General features: G+C 44.0%; 1 protein-coding gene across 1 annotated transcript in view; it reads left to right on the forward strand.

Moving 5' to 3' along the window:
* Positions 1 to 421: 421 nt before the first annotated feature.
* The window catches only part of phf21b (PHD finger protein 21B), a gene marked incomplete at both ends in the record, with an annotated part of 123,838 nt that continues 103,973 nt past the window's right edge, over positions 422 to 20,286 (forward strand). The window contains 2 exons of the mRNA XM_083758035.1: positions 422 to 475; positions 1,199 to 1,252. Coding sequence (XP_083614161.1) covers positions 422 to 475; positions 1,199 to 1,252 — 108 coding nt within the window. The remainder of the gene's footprint in view (positions 476 to 1,198; positions 1,253 to 20,286) is intronic.

Genomic DNA, 20,286 nt, shown 5'->3' on the forward strand with positions numbered 1-20,286 from the left:
ACTCCTCTCCATCCGGGAACTTTAGAATAAGCATTGACAGCCGAAGCGCAACTTTTTTCCCCAGGCAAAGTGAAATCAAGCCGCGGACTCGGACAAAATATAGTCCGCCCCTTATTCAACTCAAAATTACCGAAAGCCACGGAGTTCGGCGTTCCGGACGAGATCTATCGATATTTGGACATTTTTGGAGTGGAAATGTCGGAGCGCTGAGGTGTTTCCGCCGTGTTTGGAGCACTTTTCCCCCACTGGCGTAAAGTGGGTGATGAGTCCTACCCCTGTAAAGAAGCGAGAACTTGCTTTGCAGCCCCGAGTAGTTCTTTCTTTCAATTGTTATTGTCGCTTTTAAAAAAAATCTTTAATTCACTCAAACTTCGGCTCGATTGCATCGAAAGTGGGAGAAAAGTGCTTTTGGAGTCGGAACATGGAACTACAAGGCCTGCACGAGGCGTTGAAAGTAGAAATCCAATGTCATCAGGTAAAGCGAAACATCGTGTTATTTCTTCTAGCCTTATTGCTGTTCAAGTGGAGTGCAATTATGAAAACAAATCTGAACACGGGGTCGAAACGCCGAGATGTTATAAATAAGTATGCGACGTGCCAGCGTCTCGCTTATGTGCCTGGGTGACTGCATAAACATCCACTTTCGAGCGTGATCGGGACACTTTTTGGAGTACTTTTGGTATTGTCGTAGCTCTTTAGAATTTGGAGTGATAATGCAGTGCTGCTGCTGTGTGGCGATCAGGACGCGACCTGAATATTTATGAGCTGCACAAGAAACTGACTCGTTGGTAATGCTCGCTGCTTTGTTCCTCCCTTAACATAGCCTACTAAACTTGAGACACTTTTGCAATTCCCCCCCATTTCGTCCCTTTCTTCGTTTTAGAAACTAGTTGCACTGCACAGATGAAGCAAGACCCACAGGTAATACACTGTCTATTAACATGGAACATGCTCACGATTAGGGACAGTTCATTAATTGGGGGAGTCTATACGACAAAACTTTATCTGCATATAAATCTCTTCTTTGCTTAAACGTCACGGCGTTTTGTCCAGCTTTCGTCCTCGTCGTGACTTTTACTGTAGGCTACCGTCAAAATCCCGACATGCTCGCCCTGAAGTTTTATCTCTGCCGACATGTTATATGATCTTAGTGCTCTTTATTTACCGTTCACACTGGCAGTGTTTTGTTCAACTGTAGGACGGCGAGCTTAGGAAACAACACGAAAGACAATCGAGAATAAGCGACACACAAGTAAGAATCCCCAGCATCTTGTTCGTCTCTTAGGCTAAGTGTTAATTTGATATTTCTGTGCCCATTGTAGACTGTCCACAGACCGTCTGGCTACAACAATGCGATTGATTCAAAAGTAGGCTATTTAACACCACACAAAAGCCCTTTTAACGTGAGAGCATAAGCATAATACATATAGGCTCGACTGTGATTATTGTCTCGGTAACTAAAGTTGTGTAACATGAAATGTTGGACATTTTTTTAGCGTCCATTTTGAGTAGGTCGACATGTTTCTGGAGAGTAGGCTAATAATAAAGGAGAAGCTTGAAGTATCCGGTCCCTGACTTTTGGAGACACGAGGCATTAAGTTTGGATCGAGTACAGAACGCGATGGCAGCGAAATCGAGTGTTAAATGCCGTTTATAACCTAAACATCCAGGATTTTGTTACTTTATAGTTTAGTCTTGTGGTATTATTTCTTCTTGGTCACATGACGGCGAGGTTGCATTTGATTCGCCCACGACTACGCTTTCACTTTTTTTCTCCCCCCCCCCCTGTACAATCTTGTAGCAATAACAGCGACCAATATTAACTTGATATTAAGTGTTTTAAACTCAGCATGCGTGGGTTTAAACTGTCATTTGAAGGCATCGGGTAGTTGAAAAGCTGTGACGCCCAGAGAGAGAGAGAGAGAGCAGGAGAGCATGAGTCTTTCAGCACCAGGGACAGCTGCCATGCGAGGCTTTTAAAGTCACAACGCTGCATTTGTCAACTTAAACAATCTTTTAACAATAACAAACTTGCCTCAAAATCACAAACACCCCGTTTGGGGGTGGTGTCACAACATACATATGTTGTCATTAGTTGTGATCTTCGTATTTATTTTTCTTATTTATTCCTCAAGCGTCGCTCTTGCAATTCGCTTGAGTTGAATCGATCCCGTTTCCTGTGGAATGCAGTTTTCAGCACTTGGAACAGCGCCTTGATTTGTTGCAGCTCGCAATTAAAACTTGCTCTAAATGCACAAGAGGGGAGCCGATATCGACGCAGGGCTTTTTGTTTTTTGGTATAGCCTTACATGCTATAGGTTTTAGGTGGCCGGCTGTAACGGTTTGTTTGTTGTTGTGTTGTCGTAAAAGCGCTTTTCAGTTTGGTAGTGGAAGCTTCCATTTTGAGAGAGAAGGGGTGGTTTCTTCCTAACATGGAGAAAAAGTCTGCAGAGTTTCTGTGCAGGGGGATGGGCCCCATTCATGCCTAACATTACCATTTTGATTGCTTTGATGCCGTTTTGGGTGGAGGGGGAGGGGTGCCAGAGAAAAGAGAGAGAATGCCCTAGTCAGCACTGCACACCGGGGTGTTCAATCACTGTGTGTACATATATATAAAAAAACATTCCCTTTTTATTTTATGAGCAAATTGTGACCTCTGCTTCTCAAGTATTAACTGGATGATGCCAGTGAAGGATGTCTATTTTAACTCTGTTTATTGTTGTTGTTGGTGCACTTTGTCGCCCCAAAGCATATAGACCTAAGTTGGAATGTCTTATATCTTTGGTATATATTTGTTAAAAAAATAAATCAGTTTTGACTGAACAGAACGCTTGAATCTTCAGCATTTATCTGCGAAGATAACTTTGTTAATGCTCTGAACTTAATGTTGCACTTAGATGGCTGTGAGTACTTCATGCACTGGAAACTAATGGATGGATTAAGACACAAGTCATTAACAGTGATTGTGTTTCTTTTTTGTTCAGTTCGGCTGGTTTGAGTGAGCACAAAGGTCATTCCATGGTCACTATTTGAAGCTGAGTTTATGTGACCACGCACTGTGAAATCACTCAGGATTTGTTAGGAATACATTAACATACTTAAACATGCAGCACAAGTCATTGCATTAGTTTGTCTGTAGCAAATGCAAGAACATATTCACACACACACACACACACACACACACACACACACACACACACACACACACACACACACACACACACACACACACACACACACACACACACACAGTATTTTAGACACTGTCTTGGAAAGCTAAACACAGTGGAGGTATACAGTAGTTGTTCAACAGAGATGGGGGAGGGGGTTGATAATACTGTCTGGATTTGACTGATGTTTGTAAATGCAATTGATGAATGTTTAAACACACACACACACACACACACACACACACACACACACACACACACACACACCCTATAGAGACTGCATAACTCAACGCAAAATGGAGGCCCTGCTTATATATTATCACTGCCAGTGTGACTACAGCCTTTTATATTTCTTCTGGGTCGACCTTCTGCACTTGTTCATACTCTGGTCAAAAGCTATTTAGTTACAGTATCGAGATGTACCAAAATGTATTCCAGATCCACTGATTCCATTTCAGTTTTGCTCCACTTGCCTCCGTGTTGCATCATGGAACCCATCTTTCTGTTTTTTACTGACAGGTGGAAAGAACACTATTTCAATGCTTTGAAGAGAAAAAAAACACGACTCCTTTCTTATTTCTCATTTCTTTTTCCTCGCCAAGCACACTGTTCTGCTCCATTTGTTGTCTGGCTGAGGCCTTTCAAAGAATATAACCACAGAAGCTCACAGTTCTGTACCCGGGGCTGCTTGGTCTTTTCAATGCATGGCCCTACCTGACTCCGGCAGTCAGCCCGTTTCAAAGGCGCTCTCTGTAACCAGGGATACTTATTTTAGCTCTTTGACTTTCTATGTGCGAACATCTTCCTTCACCACTACGTCCATTGGAACGTCTGTGATAGGACTACACATGCTTGAATCACGTGTCTTAGCCTATTCTTATCATCTGTGGTAAGACTACACATGCTTGAATCACTTAGCCTTTTCATATCGCCGCTGACAGGCCGTTTTGGACATACAAGGTTTCCACCTGACAGAGGTGACATGCGTGTGTCTGTGCACTGGTATGGCTTCTTCTGTGACTGCTGGATTGCAGGGAAAAGGCACTGTTAGAAATAAAGAAGTACTTGTTGACTACTGCCAGTTCTGATCTTTCAAATTATTATTATTATTAATTTATGTAGTAGTGGATCGTATGGGCCATAGAGAAAGTAAAAAGGACAAAGCCAAACAGATGGACAGTGTGTGTGTGTGTGTGTGTGTGTGTGCGTGTGTGTGTGTGTGTGTGTGTGCGTGTGTGCGTGCGTAAAGAGAGAGGCGGGGTGGTACTTTGAGAAAATATTGTTTACTGGAAGGATGTGCATGTGGCATGTGTGCACAATGAAAGACACAATGGAAGAGGAGCTGTTTAAGAATTGTTTCACGCATGCGTGCGTGTGTGTGAGAGAGAGATAGAGAGAGCGTGTGTGTGTGTGTGTGTGTGTGTGTGTGTGTGTGCACGCGCTAAAGAGACAGCAGGTTTCATGATGTGGGAATATTTAAAGGCCACGATAAAAAATAAATAAAAAGTGTTGTGAGAGTGAGAGAATGTGAAGGCAGATGTGTGTTTGCAGCTCCACAGTAATTCAGCACCTTGTCACCAGCTATTTGCTCAGATGTGTTTGCGAAAATGAGCTTGGCCCTGAGCGATGCTGCGCCGTGATTGGCGTTACTTACCTGTGGAAGTTGCCACCAGAATGACTGGGATTGGAGGAGGCGGCGGTAGAGAGGCGGGCCCTGCAGCAATGAGAGCCAATCCGCCATGCTTGCCGTTTAACCCATTCTGGGCGGGAACCCCTTTTTGGTGTTTTAAGCATTCCGTTAAGCTATTGAAAAATAGCAGATCTACAAGCTCACAAGCTTGTAGGTCTGCTATTTTTGAAAAATCGTGAAAATGTTTTTGAACTAAAATGTTTGCTTCTGTGGGGTTCCTGGAACAACATATTTTGAGATGAGTCAGTGGCCAATTACATTTATTTTTGGAGGTCCTTGACATGAAAATGTTTGAGAACCACTGACACAGAAACATGGGTTTTTCAGAAAACTGTCAGGATTTAGAAGACATTTGTAGAATCGTCCTCATGGGTCTAAATGGGTTAATATGTAAATGTGCACACATTTTGTAAGTGTCTGCGTTATGATAAGGAAGGCTGTGTTTATATGCAAACTGGTTCCTTGCACTTCTTTGCCACCCTATAAAGGGCGTGACTGATGCGTTTAGGAGCGATTCAGATGTAATCATTACGGTGTGTGAAATGCCGAGTGACAGCAAGTTTACATGTCAACAGGCATCCTCACACACACACACACACACACACACACACACACACACACACACACACACACACACACACACACACACACACACACACACACACACACACACACACACACACACACACACACACACACAGTACATAATTGCAACATTGCCTTTTCGAAGTAAGTACAAGCCAACTACTCAGAATTAATTCAGCCACTCAAGGAAGACTCCAATTATGTATAATAAAACTGCAAACAGCAGTGGTTCTTAAGGACACACAATATACTCCCTATACTATATATATGTTTTATCAGTCGGCAAAGACCGTTGCCGAGAACAAGGTCACAGCATCTGATTTTGTACCCTGTGGATGTTTCTGTGGTATCAGCGGGGCTTCAGATGGGGCTTTTCCTGGCCTACAGATGCGGAGAACGGTGGCTCGGGGACAGGAAGGGCCCCGAGCCAGTATGTTGGCTAATATGTTCTGAGATCCTCCAGGGCCCGGCTTCAGTCCCACTCCAGCTGCTGGCGTGATCTCTTACTCCTGTGTGTTTGTGGTGTTGTGTGCATATATAAGTGTGTGCATGTACGTCCATATGTTCATGGTGTGTGTGTGTGTGTGTGTTTGTCAGTCTGGCAGGGGTTAGGAGTTTAGCCTGGTGGGGTTGGGGGGGTGGGGGTCAGACACACTACTGTTTTCTTCAGATTGATGTGCCTGTATAAAACCGATCCCCCCCCATCCCCCTCCTCCCGCCAGAATACCTGCTAATAAGTGATGAAATGTTTGAAACAGTTTTTTAATGAGGAGTTTTGCGCCTTTGTACTCAGTCGCAACAAAAACACAAATTGGTATTTCTTTGCCTGCTGTGAAGGCTCCGGGGCGAGGAGAAACAAACTGAGGAAGATGTGGAAATACCCTTTTTGTTCCTTCACAATCCAACAGATGGCATTAAAGGTGCCACAATATCCGCGGTTCCTTCTTACGTAAGAAAATGTAGGCAGTTCCAATATTAGAGCGAGTCGGTGGAAAAGCTGCCCGAAGATGGCATTGCATTTTATTTCCTGTCCACTGATCTACACCAATTCCCCTTGTGCATACATTAGTTACCATGGGTCAGCCTTTGGCCTGCGCCGCTAAAACTGTATTGTGTCATACATCAGGCCTGCTCAGTAATTGGACATTTGAGAGGGCTGGTAAAGCTGTGCTTTGTCCCCAGTGGGAAGCAGTGATACTTCTCTCTCTCTCTCTCTCTCTCTCTCCATCCCCCTCCTGCTCTCTCTCGCTCTTTCGTATAGACCTCTTCCTGCTGTGCCAGGGCTAAAGAATCCAGGGAGGGGGTGGCCGAACGTGGCCATCTATTGTTGCGGGGCAGGTACAGCTTCTCCTCTCGGCTGGTGGGTGGCGTGAGTGTCTCAGTTGCACAAGGAGTGCGCGGAGGGGTCACAGAGTAAAGGCCTGCTGCGGCAGGCAAACGGAGGCAACTTTATTCCCCAGCAGTCCTGACCAAACTCCTGGCTAATCCCAGGACAGCTCATTATGGGCTCCTGCAGGGCCGATTAAAACCAGTGGGGAAGGTTTAGGGATTTTCCGTTGGACTTCACTAAACTCACGTTGTTTTTCTTTTCCTTTTCTTTTACATTGGAAATTGTTATTTGTGAGCTGTGCTGCTCCCTCGAGGCTCCTTGAGATTGAAGTGTTTTTTTTCGTGCTTTTACAGTAGGCCAGTCCATACATTTATACACTTCTATTCATTTATTTCGTGTTGCCGTTTTGTTGAAACTTCCTCATCAGATGGCAATTTGGAGGAATTGCTTCAACCACACTATAAGCTAGCATGTGTGATATACCTCACTACAAGAAAGCAGGTGATAATGTATACGTAAACCCCACTATAAGATAGCAGATGATAATGTACAGTGCATAGACAGTCTTGAGTTGGAGGAGGCAGCTTTAGAGGCACTGAAGCATTATGGCACATCCTGGCTCAGTTTCAGCCATATGAATGATAGACAGTGTTAAGAGAAAGAGTGAGTCATATGTCGTGTGTGTGTGTGTGTGTGTGTGCACCGTGCATGTCTTCAGGTCTTTGGGGGTGTCGAGGAGGACAGGGGCAAGTAAAGGGCAACCACACATCACACTGGAGAGTAGTGGCCGATCCCTGGCTCATTCCCGAAGGAGTATAAATCTCGGCTTTTGTCCTCGTGCACTTCAGGCTACGTTGAACCTCCCCCCTTCCTCCCCTGTATTTTGTTTGCAGACTCCTTTTAATCACTACTGGAAGGCTTGCACACAAGTTTAATTAAGAGCAGCATAGCAGGAAACTCTGAGATGGCTCTTCCTCCGGGAGGACAGCAGCTACCCACAATGCTGTGTGTGTGTGTGTGCGTGTGTGTGTGTGTGTGTGTGTGTGTGTGTGTGTGTGTGTGTGTGTGTGTGAGAGAGAGTGTGTGTGTGGGTGTGTTAGGGCATTAACCAAACTTGATTTTTGATTGTCGACTCGACTACCATCAAAATCGGTTTATAGTCGATTATTCGGCTGTAAAATATGATATTCTTTTCCATCCAATCAAGCATTAAAACGCCGTGTTCTGAAACGGCCAGCGGGTGAAGGATTAACCGCAAAACGTGGGCCGGTGAATGCAGGCCGAGTGGAATAGTATAAGAGAGTGGCGACACACTTTGATCTCGCCACAAAGCGGGTAGCCGGGTACCTATGTGGGCTATAGTTCCAAACATTGGAACTATCCCATTGAGAATGAGCACTTCCGCATTCCATTGTTACAATTGGAGTCAACAACGCTAGTGTCGCCACTGAATGCAGGCTGGCTGTGCTGCTAGCTACCGGTCTGATTGGTCGAAAAACACATCAGCTGTTATTACAAGTCAAGTCAAAGTTGCAAGTGCACAATGACTCACGGATAGACGCGTTGTGAGCTTGTAGATCTGCTATTTTTGATGCGCAAGACCTTTCTACGGCGCAGCATAGCATGTTACGTTGTTCACAGTTCATTTGGTCTTTATAATGGTTATGATTAGCTCTGGTCCATAGCTTTAGAAGGAGCTACAAGCTAGGAGGTTATAATTACATACTAGGCTTGCTAGCTAGCAGGCTATGAATCAGAACAGATGATCAACTGTCTTCACTCCATCACGACTATTATGACTACGATCGCGCGGCATAGCTGTTTGTTTTTAATAATGCCGCACGCCTGCACTTTTGTTGGCTAAGCATGAAGAAAGATGAATAAGAAAAAGAAACATGAAATCACGGCAAGAGCTGTAGTGTGACTGTCACCAAACTGTGTATAATATTGGGCAGAACTGAGGAGGAGTTACTTTACTGTCGTCCGGTAACTTTACTGTACTGGACGACACGACGACACGTCTCCAATCTAACTTGTTGAACAAAATACAGTAATAAACGCACCAATAGTAAAAGTATTTACACACTGTAGTTGTACCCATTGAGCATATGAGCCGATGAGGCATATGCTTTTCCCAAAGAAAATCTGTCTTGAATGCTGCCAGTGCCGCTGCCGCCCACCGCACCTACACGAGTGACGGTGACGGCAAAACCCACGTACAGTAGGCTTGTAGACTACGATATGAAGACAATCAGCCAGGAATGGATTAGTACCGGTACTTAAGTTGGAGAACTATACCAACAAAACAACAGAGCTCACAGCTGCATGTCTGCTGTAGAAAAGCAACAAAATAATCATAAAAATAATATTAGCGAATACTTGATTTTTGATTTACAGTGTCGACTACCGTTTTGCTAGTCGACTACCCGAATAATCACATTTGTGGTTAATGCCCTAGTGTGTGTGTGTGTGTGTGTGTGTGTGTTGGGGGGGAAGTTGTGCTGTGCTATCTGTCTGACCTTGTGCTATGTCTCATCTTCCACTTCCATGCGAGGTGCAAGTGCTTTCAACACTCGACTCGAGTCCTTCCCCCAAAATGCCATTGTCGGTCTGCCAGTGTCAACATTAACGCTAAGACATTCCCTGAACAGTCGAGCACGGCGCTATAAAGGTCACCTTTCCTGCTAATCAGAGACTGAAGGGATGTTTCAGGAGAGAGAGAGAGAGAGAGAGAGAGAGAGAGAGAGAGAGAGAAGGAGAACGTTAATGAGTTTGTGTTTTGTTTTTAAACTTTTTTTAAATTCTGTATTTTGTTTGTTCGTCTAGATTCTAGACAAGAAGGCTAATTGTGAGAGACAGGTAAACAGGTTGCAAAGCACCTGCTGCAGGGCCTATCGCACAGCAGCGTCTATTGCACTAATGAGGACAGGTTTGGACCGTCTTTCAGCTGTGTGGCTCCATGTGACGGCTCCCTATTACTGTAAGGCAAGCACTCATTTCCAGGGACTCATAGCAAACTGCTGATGTGGCTCCGCTGGCTGGCAGAGGGAGTGGAAAGGCTACAATGAATTAACCCATGTTGACTGCTATGTCACCCCCCCCCCCACCCCACCCCCCCTTTTTCTCTCCTTCTCTTCACAGAACACTGTTTCATCTTCCTTTCCCTAAAGCAACAGTGTACCATGAAAAGAGAGGAGTAAATCCTGACTTTTCTATGAGCACGGCCATCATTCAAACCACATACACCGTATAGCTATAGCACAACATAGCTCAGCTTCTTGCTTGGACATTGACACAGTAATAAAAGGTATTGCTATTATTGTATTGAACACTCATAAATATACTCCCCCCCCCCCCCCCCCCCCCCCCCCCCCCCCCCCCCCCCCCCCCCCCCCCCCCCCCCCCCCCCCACCCAGGAGTCTATAGGGGGAAAAGTATAGCCTATAGTATAGGCTATACTTTTCCCTCTACATCAAATAGCCAACCTACAAGCGTGTGAATCTTCCAATTTCGCAGAATGTCCGACTATTTATGACATGCCCATAGGGTTCAGCGAGTTAAGCTTCATAGCTCACACAGCTACAGCGTATAATACTTACCCAATAAAGCAAATGAGCAAAAGTAATAAATAAGTAAAGAAAAAATGATAAAGGGAGTTAGCTTTGCTGGCTATATCTCCCTCTTGTTTAGAACCACTTATCTTTTTGTAAAAGTTTCCCTGAGGCTTGTTTCACAGGTAACGTTAAAGTCCCTGGACACATCATCCAGTACACCACACAACAGGGGGAATGAAAAGTCATTAACTTTCAGCACTCTTTTACAGCAAACATGGTTTTGACCTCATCTCAGGGGAAATAATGAAGATATTGTTTAGGTTCAACAAACGTATGTCGTACGTAGCAGCGCTCACAGAAGTAAAGTTGAATAGTTCTTAATGGAATGGAGTTAATTATACAAATCTTAATTTGTTTTCTCTCTAGTCTAGCAGTCTTTCTTTCTTTTTCTCTTTTTCTCTTTCTTTCTTTCTTTCTTTTTCCAAGCGCCATGTCATTCCTTTATGGAATTACAGAGAACCACAAACAAAAATACATTTCTAGGCATATAACTACACATAGTTACATTGTCATACAGAATATGTGGCGCCTATCCTATCCCATATATTACCTGTAAGACGCCCTGAGGGCGAGGTCGCAAAAATAATTGCAGCTATGCCCAAATATGGAGTGTGTTGTCTAAACTCAATGTGTCGTCATGGCATCAGTTGCAACCAAATCAGTCAGCTCCAGATATGGAGTTCGGCGACAAGTTGAACAAAAGAATGTACACTGCTTTGCTCCATGGATCAATCAATGCATACGTGGGAGATAAGAAATGTAGGGAAACGGATTGAACTACTATGTAAGATACACCACATACACCTGATAAGCTATAGCAAACAAACAACTATGCCAACAAAGAAGTAGTAGGTAATGACTTCCAGATTGTATCGAGTCAGATGGAAACCTCATTATGTTCAAATTGTTGACGGATTGGTCAGATGTTGTCCCAAGCCGTCACTATAATAGTATTACTGAGAGTGAGAATAATTGCTTTCTTCCATTTTCTGAAAGGGAACCGTTTTGGAAATGCTAGTTTGCTTCTCAACAGTGACAAAATGCTGTGTTTGTGTGTGTGTGTTATATTGTATACTTTGTAATTACGTGTGTATCCTCAGAGGAGGTGCAATGCTTGCAGATAGTGCAGCAGCAGCAGCAGCTTTTTTGGAAGGGACTTCATTTGCATAGACACAGAGTCATGTTCTCCCTTTTCCTGTCTTCTAACTTGTCAAATGTATAGGCACGGTGAGAATATCCGTCAGTGCAGTTCAGGTTGTCTTGTACTACCTCCAGGGTGCGAGGAGACACGCTCTCAAGGGGATGCGGATAGCTTTCATTACCCAGCTCCAAAAAAGTAGTAACATTTTCTAAAATTGCCCTCGTATGTATCACACAACGACGCAAGTGCGCGCGCGCGCGCGCACACACACACACACACACACACACACACACACACACACACACACACACACACACACACACACCCACACACACACCCCTCCTACCTTGTGTGGGGGCACATTTTAGTCATGCTACACAAACAGCTGCATTTAGTTGTGACTTGTGACTCGAGTTAATTTGAGCGGGTTTTGTTTTTGGATAGCTAATTTGCCCTTTCTGTGACGGTGGTATTTGCAGCGCTATGAGTCCATATCATTGCTCAATTTCACGCAGACCTGAAGTTAATTGTCACGGTTTCGTGTGCATGCATCAATGTGCTTCGCCTTCAGTGGACGCTACATTATGTCAACGTGCACAATATCATATCGTCTCTGTCGAGTGGAAACCTAGTATGTCAAAAAACTGTTTTTATTGTCGTTTTGAAACCTATTTCAAATAGTGAAAATAACCCACAAGCTCACAGAGCATGTAGAGCTGCTATTTTATATTCTAGTGCAGTGGTTTTCAAACATTTTTGGTTCAGGTCACCCCTGTAAATAACTTTTCTTCCACGGCATCACTGAATTACATTATATAGCAAAAAAGAAAAAGGTGCTCGGTGGAGGTGCAAAAAAAGTTTAAAAGTAGGCTGGTGCTTCAAAGATCAGTGGGACTAAAATACTGAAGAAAATGCGGCAGGTATATGGCATAGTCGAAACATGTTGGCTTTTTAAACCTTTCTAATAAAGTACCTTGATTTTATATCCACCCTCTCCTGATTTTTACACCTTTTTGAGTGCTTGGTTCGCCGCCTTTTCTACATTATATAGCACCTTATGTCATATTACAGTACGCTAATATGGTACAAAATATTTACCCCTAAGATACAGTATGTCATGAGGAAAACATATAATATAATAAGACTATCAGCTGCCAATATAGGACATAAAAATAATTGATATAATTGGCATTAAACAAATGAAACCCCAGCATCCCATTCTGGGGGGGGGGGGGGGGGGATTCACCAAAACTAGCCGATCTACAGTGTGAGCTTGTAGTTCTGATATATTTGGTGAAGAGACTTGGTGTACTGTAGACTGAAAAGGAATGCACCAGATAAATAAATGCGAGTGACATTGATACATTCAAAATATCAAGTATTCGGAGGCACCCCTGGACTTGCGACAAGGCACCCTAGGGTGCTACGGCATCCACTTTGAGAAACCCTGCTAGTATGATGAAGCAGAGGATTTATTTTACACGGGAAAAAACACGTAAGGTTTGAAATATGGATATATGAGGTTTCTGCCCGACAGCGACAATATCCTCTTGCACTGAAATATCACCCTTGCACTTTGGAGAGGGTGGGAAGAGGAAGTTGCAATCAATTATATTGGCAAATTTGATATTTACAAAGTTCATCCAGATGCCATGGACACAGCTACTCTAAGACTATGGCCATGTTTTTTTAATACCATGGATGGAGATGATGATTGAAACGGAAAGTTCAACACATTCCCCAGGAAAGCACAATTCAACTATCCCGAAGACCCATTTATACTTCATAGTACATCGTAAACTAAATATGTTATGTGGCAAAAAACCTCAAAATTTCAACTTTTTATGTTGTCTTTTTTCTTCTAATTTAATGCCCTCCTTTGTGGTACAACAGTGTTGCATAAAAGTAGCCGATCTACAAGCTCACAACAAGTCACAACGCATTAGATCGGCCATTTCTGCTACTTTTGAAAATGTTTTAAAGTGAAAGTGATCAATATGACCCGATGAAAAGTATTTACAAGGGTTTGTGATAAATGATATGTATATATATATAAAAAGAAAACGTAACAGTATACAAGGTTTCTTTCCACCCGACGGGGACAATATTCCAGTTTGTCGTAAGTGGAATAGCAGTTATCCCAATTTGGTTGGGAACCCCTTTTGGTGTTAGCATTATGTTATGCTTTAGCTATTGAAAAATAGCAGATCTACAAGCTCATAGCACGCCACCGAGTGGCGCGCTACGAGCTTGTAGGTCTGCTATTTTTTTTGAAAAATCGAAGAACGACTGACATAGAAACATAGATTTTTCAGAAAACTGTCTTTAGAATCTGATCTCAGGTCAGAATGGGTTATTGAAATGAGCCTGCAGCTCCTTGGCATGCATTGATTAGCTGGCTCAGCCAGCCTGCGGTCTGCCCCCAGGCCCTGTTTGGTGCATGTGTGTGCCATTAGTGCATGCGCTCCGTCGCGCATACCCAAGTATACGCATGTATGCTTGAGCATGCGTCCATTCATGCCAGCTCATCTACTAGGGATGGGCGATGACTTCAAAATCAATATCATGATTATTTAAAACTTTTTGCCTCGATCATTATGGTGACTTTCTAATCACACCGGTGTGAAGTGAGCGGCGCTCCTATCATCATACATCTCATTCTGGCCAATCACAAATTTGCGTGTTCACTTTTCTGCCCTCACTTTTATCTTCTTTTATCGCTATGGGGTGATCAGCCAATCAAAAGCCAATGTTTGTGTTTACACAATCCCGGAAAGCTGGGCATAGGAGGGCCTAGCGCCCCTCAAAAAAGAACCAACTTGTGACAATAAATAACCGATCTATCTTGATGATTTCTGTACGCCATCGAACAGCCAGGTATAATACAGGGTTAGTTGGTTAATCAGACTCATTGATTTAGTTGATTACAAAAGAAAATGTATTTTAAAATGTAATTTATTGTCATAACAACACAGAAACTGCTTCTTGATTATTAAAATAATTAACCTACACATTAACCTACAGAAGGAAAATCAGTTAATGGTTCAAAATGTGGGTTTCGATATATTTATATGCCCAGCCCTATCGTCTATACCAAACGCCACGCTGACAGTTTCAGGTTGTGAATGGGGACACACGCAAATTATGAGCGAGACAGAGGTACAAAAGCCTCCCTCATTCAAAAGCCTCTTTGTAATGAACTTCCTCAAGTTTGCTCACCCTGGTAGCGTAGCAACGCACGTTAGTGTGTGTGCGTTCCAGCTACTTGTCGGCGGCCAGGTCAGAATCATTTATTCTGCTTTCTCAGTCTCTCCTTTTCTTCTCCTGCATGACTCCTATTATCAGGTTTTACGCTATTAAAATCCATTAATTCCCCTTTGCGCTCTCATGCTGGACCGGGGTCAGCTGACTGAGATGAATAAAAGGTGATGATGTGCTATAAGCAAATTTCCTCACCCTGTGGGTGCAAAGTTCTTTCAAGCATAACACATTATGCAGTGAGCTGTGGTTCAGCTCAGGCTTTGCACAACCACTTGTCTGTCAATCGACACAATAATGGACGCTATGGCAAGGCCAGACTTCACTGGGTCAAGGCTTTTCTTTCTTCTTTTTTACAAACTAGAGGTTTCTGGCCGCTGCGCCCTCACACCTACACGTCACACCTTGATGTCATCAGTATATGTATAAAACTCCATCAAATGTGACTATTCGATTAATCTGAAAAAACGTTATGGATAGAACAATGCATGGCTAAGAAAATAAGTTGCAGCCCCAGAAACCCTGAGCTGAGCCTCGTGATCCTCATCTGGCTGAAGAGTGCCGGCCAGCGGCTGTATATGGTCAGCAGCTTAGCGGCCGACACCAGCCCCAGTGCTCAGTCAGCACACACTATAGCAGCGACCCAGAGCCAGAGAATAGAAGACACTTCATCATCACTCTCTGAGCTCCTATTCCCTCAAACCCTCCCAACTTCTCACTCGCCCACACCCCACAGCCCCATATCTCCTCCTCTTCTCTATATGGTCGGATTATGATGACAGTTCCCATGACGATGGCATATGGAATGTCTTCATCTGGGATTTTCAAGAGGAACGCCGAGGTGCGAGAGGGAAACCACAGACCACATGCTGCTATAGCAGCGCGCGCTCCGGTTCCAGTCCTGTCTGCTCGTTCCTTTGCATCGTCACTTCCCATTTCACCTGTTTTTTTTCATCTCGACTGTATCCTGATAATAAATGTAGCAAAAATAAAATGGGATTTTTACTGAAGTCATGGCCCATACAAACGGTCTGTGACCCACAAATGGGCCAACCCACTGTTTTGGGAAACGTATAGCGTTACTTATAGAGCTATATTTGACACTTATTTGCGAAGGAAACGACTTACCCTACCGTGAAGGTCAGTCGCTACTCCAGTAAATATACTACTGTCCACCACTGTCCATCGGCGGTGCTCACTTATGCCAGGAAGTGGAGAAGTGGGGGCGTCGGTCGCTCCGCTCCGGTGTAGGCAGGGTGGGGGGGGTGGGGGCTATACACATCTGATTCAATTATCCAGGAGACTGACAGGGTGATGGTGTGTAGCAGCATGCTGCTCCCATAACCTATTTCACCTCCATCTGTCTAAGAGAGAGTAGGAATGGCAATGTGTGTGCGTGCGTGCGTGCGTGTGTGTGTGTGCGTGCGTGTATTACTGTACTTGTGAGGGCCTATACTTGTGAGGGCCAAATGTCCCCACAAGTACACTTTATAGTAGAATTTCAGAATTTCAGTGAGGAGGACACTTTTCCTGGTCCTCAAAAGAGAAATTTATGTTTTTTATGGTAAATGAAAATGGAGGTTTTTAGGGCTGTGCATTTAGAGGTTACGGTTGAAGGGCTGATTTATGCATAATCGTTCGCCAGTGTGAGCTATTGGAGGCTTCTGGGTTGTTCCCGAATAGAATCACTGTCCTCACAAGTATCATAATACGACGCGCGTGTGTGTGTGTGTGTGTGTGTGTGTGTGTGTGTGTGTGTGTGTGTGTGTGAGAGAGATAGATAGATAGATAGGGGAGGGAGAACAGGGATAGTACAGCTCCCTCCATAAGACATTGCTATTAGACCTGTAGGTCAGATTCAGAAGACCTCTGTGACACACAGTGTTGCATTGAGAACACAGTGGCCATGTCTGAGTAGCTCTGTCATAGTGCTACTGGAGCACTCACACATGATGTCAGCGTGCGCTCAAGCCTCACATTATTTATTATACAGCACATTTCATGCACACACACAATCACGAATGCTTTCTTTCCTCTCTCCCAACATCTGTGCCATAGTTTGATGTATTGGACTGTGTAGGTAGAGTTTGAGCACACCAGTGGTTCTCAAAGTGGGGTTTGGGGACCCCTTGTGGGAAGGTGGGAGGGGTACCAGGGGGTCACCAGCAAAGGTACAGTTATAGCATCTCAATCATTTTAACCACTGACTTTCCATACTATCCATTTATATGTTGGCTATTCAAAAATAGCAGGTACAAGTTCTTTTGTCAGTGACAAGAGCTTGTACATTGATATTATGATGATGATGATAATATATATATATATATATATATATATTTAATAGTACATTATTTTAACACAAATCTCTTCTGGGGGTCCCTGGCACAAAACATTTTCAGATGGGGGTCCGTAGCCAAATACAATTCAATTTAGGGATCGCTACGGAAAAGTTTGAGAACCAGTGGGTTTAGGGAAGACGGCCAACTAGCTCTCAGTGCATTGTTAAAGCAGGTGGTGTTATTCCATAATGCCTCACATTGTTATGAACTGATATGATCTCTCCGGGGATTTGGTATTGGGGTTGTTGGGCTACAATCTGAATGGAATCCTCAACCATGGCACTTTTAGGTTGAAATGCTCTTTGCACACAGATAGCCACTGGCGGATGCTAATCTGTCGCTTGCACGCTGCGCTGCGCGACACCAATAACCGATTTATAACTGCAGGAGGGAAAGAAAATGCATTGCGAAATGTCTGTGATTATCTGCACACCCCGCGACACCGAGGGTGGAACTCTGTATAACTCGCGAGTGTGTCGAAAACTGGAACCACCACAGAGAGTTCAAATCCAGACACTCTCAGGATGCTTTCCCGGCGTGCGGCGCAACAAACCGGCACACAGACAGGCCTGGGGAAAGTTGTAGTATTAGTTGAAAGTGAGTCTTTCTGATACGCCCCACCACCCCCCCCGTCCCCGTCCCCGTCCCACTGCTTCTTGCTTTGTATTAACTGGGCCCCGCTCTAATCTTTTATTTATCCTCCTAATGAAAGAGGTCACCGCGATTAAACATTGAGAGGGAAGGTTGAGTTTGGAGTTGCAGCAGCAGGCACACAACAGTAGAAAACTCTTTTTCCCCTGCTGTTTTCCCTCTCTCTCTCTCTCTCTCTATATATATATATACTGTGTATATATATATATATATATCTTTAACACGCTTTATCACCTGACTCGGTTCTTGGTCCCTAGCAGTGCGGAGAGTCACAGGATTCTCCCACAAACTGGCTTAGGTCGACTGTACTTTGGACCGTAGGTTCTCAAACATCTTCCTGTCAACGTTCAACGACCACCAAAATTGTTATGTATTTGTGCGATGCATCCCCATCTGAGAGAAGACTTGGTGCCAGGGACCCCGATAAGAAAGGAAATTGTGAAAATGCTAATAATCCGTTTCTTCCACAAGTCGAGCCAACATGCTTTGGCGCAATGTGGCAATCGGGAGAGTTAAGATCGGGTTGAAAGGCAATGCATAATCACTGCCAGGACTAGAAGCCTGGTGGTGTAATTAAAAGAGAACCATGCCTCCAACGTTTATTAGCTTTCTTTTTGCCTATACTCGCAGGACGTCTTTGGATGAGTTTTGAGCAAAATCACAGATCAGGACGATGTTGGACGAGTTATTAGGTTATTAATCCAGAATAGCCTCTTTAACCCATTCTGACCGGGCACCCATTTTGGTGTCAGCATCATGTCATGCTTTAGCTATTTAAAAATAGCAGATCTACAAGCTCATATCGCGCCACCGAGTGGCGCGATACGAGCTTGTAGGTCTGCTATTTTTGAAAAATCGAAGAGCGACTGACATTTCTAGAATCTGATCTCAGGTCAGAATGGGTTCATCAGACCAGCGTGTGTCCGGCGGAATCCTCGTATGAATCTGATCTCAGGTCAGAATGGGTTAATATTTACCGTATATTACCGTTCCATGTCGCTATAGGCAACGCTCGGCTGTGTTTTTGACCTCAGCAAGATGGCCGCTGCATGGACTCCTGTAATGGCGGCGATCTTAAAAGAAATCACACCCGTGTGAACCGAGTGGTGCAACTCCCCTCTTTACTTTCGCTCTGAACTCGTGCGGACCAAACAGGCAGTGTTAGTCAGCTCATCGGGATTCAACTCATTTCCCACGAGAATCATTACAATTGCAATGCCATTGAATTATTATATATCGTTATTATATACTTGCAACTTTACTTTTCGTACTTTAAGTATATCGCAATACTTTTGTGCTTTTACTCAAGTACATTTATAGTATTGATACCTTTTTCTTAAGTAAAAATCAGACCCCTCTGAACTGAGTGGTGCTGTTGGGGTGTCGGGACTATTGGCTGTCAGAATATTGGTTGTCTGACTATTGGCTGTCAGAATATTGGTTGTCTGACTATTGGCTGTCAGAATATTGGTTGTCTGACTATTGGTTGTCTGACTATTGGCTGTCAGACTATTGGTTGTCTGACTATTGGCTGTCGGAATATTGGTTGTCTGACTATTGGCTGTCGGACTATTTGCTGTCAGACTATTGGTTGTCTGACTATTGGCTGTCCTTAGTCTGTACTGCACTGTGCTCTGTGCTGGTGTTACACTAACACTAAGACAGATTGCAGTTCCTTGGAGTGGCTACTTTTTCCACCACAGAGCAAGGTTTCCAGACGACAGAGGCGGTTTGGGCCCACGTGACGAGCAGAAAGAAAGGAATGTTATTGTCTTTTATTTTGCACAGCAGCTGCTTTCCTCTCCCACTGCCTGCCGCGGCCTCCTCTCACCATTCTCTGATTAGCTTTGTGTTACCTCTCCCCTTTCCATCAACTGCTAGTGTGTGTGTGTGTGTGTGTGTGTGTGTGTGTTCGAATTGCTATACTTGTGAGGGCCAATTGTCCCCACAATAAGTATAGTAGAATTGGGACAATTCTCCAGATTGTTTTTCTTCAGAGTTAGACTCTAGAGGAATTAAGAAAAGATTCGGGTTGGGTTTATAGGGTTAGCATTAGACATGTAGAGGTTTAGGTTGGAGCTTTCCCTATCTTTCTTTAGACCTAGCTGTGTGCACACACACCCTGAAAAGTAGTCGATTGAGCTTGTAGATCTCTGCAGCTTTTTTCAATGCCGTCCTAAAAGGTTGACGTCTCAAAAGTATAGTACGGTAATACAAAACGTGTGTGTGCGCGTGTGTGTGTGTGCGTGCTTGTGTGGGTGAGGAAGCATTTGTCAAGGCTTTTTCTTTTCTCCGCCACAAACAATGGACTCACTCAGGCAGCTAAACAGACGTCACCAGAAAGAGGTCAATTATAGAAAAAGGGACGACGAAGGCACTGGATCTCTGTGTGTTTCTCTGATTACGCTTTGTTATGGAAACCATTCCATACTTGGATGGAAAATGGCCTCCCCTCGGTCGGTCGACATCAGGCCCTGATTGTGTATCAGACATCCTGTGCTCAGCACT

This window comes from Protomyctophum parallelum (assembly GCF_964188405.1).
Source record: "Protomyctophum parallelum genome assembly, chromosome: 22".
Classification (NCBI taxonomy): Eukaryota; Metazoa; Chordata; class Actinopteri; order Myctophiformes; family Myctophidae; genus Protomyctophum; species Protomyctophum parallelum.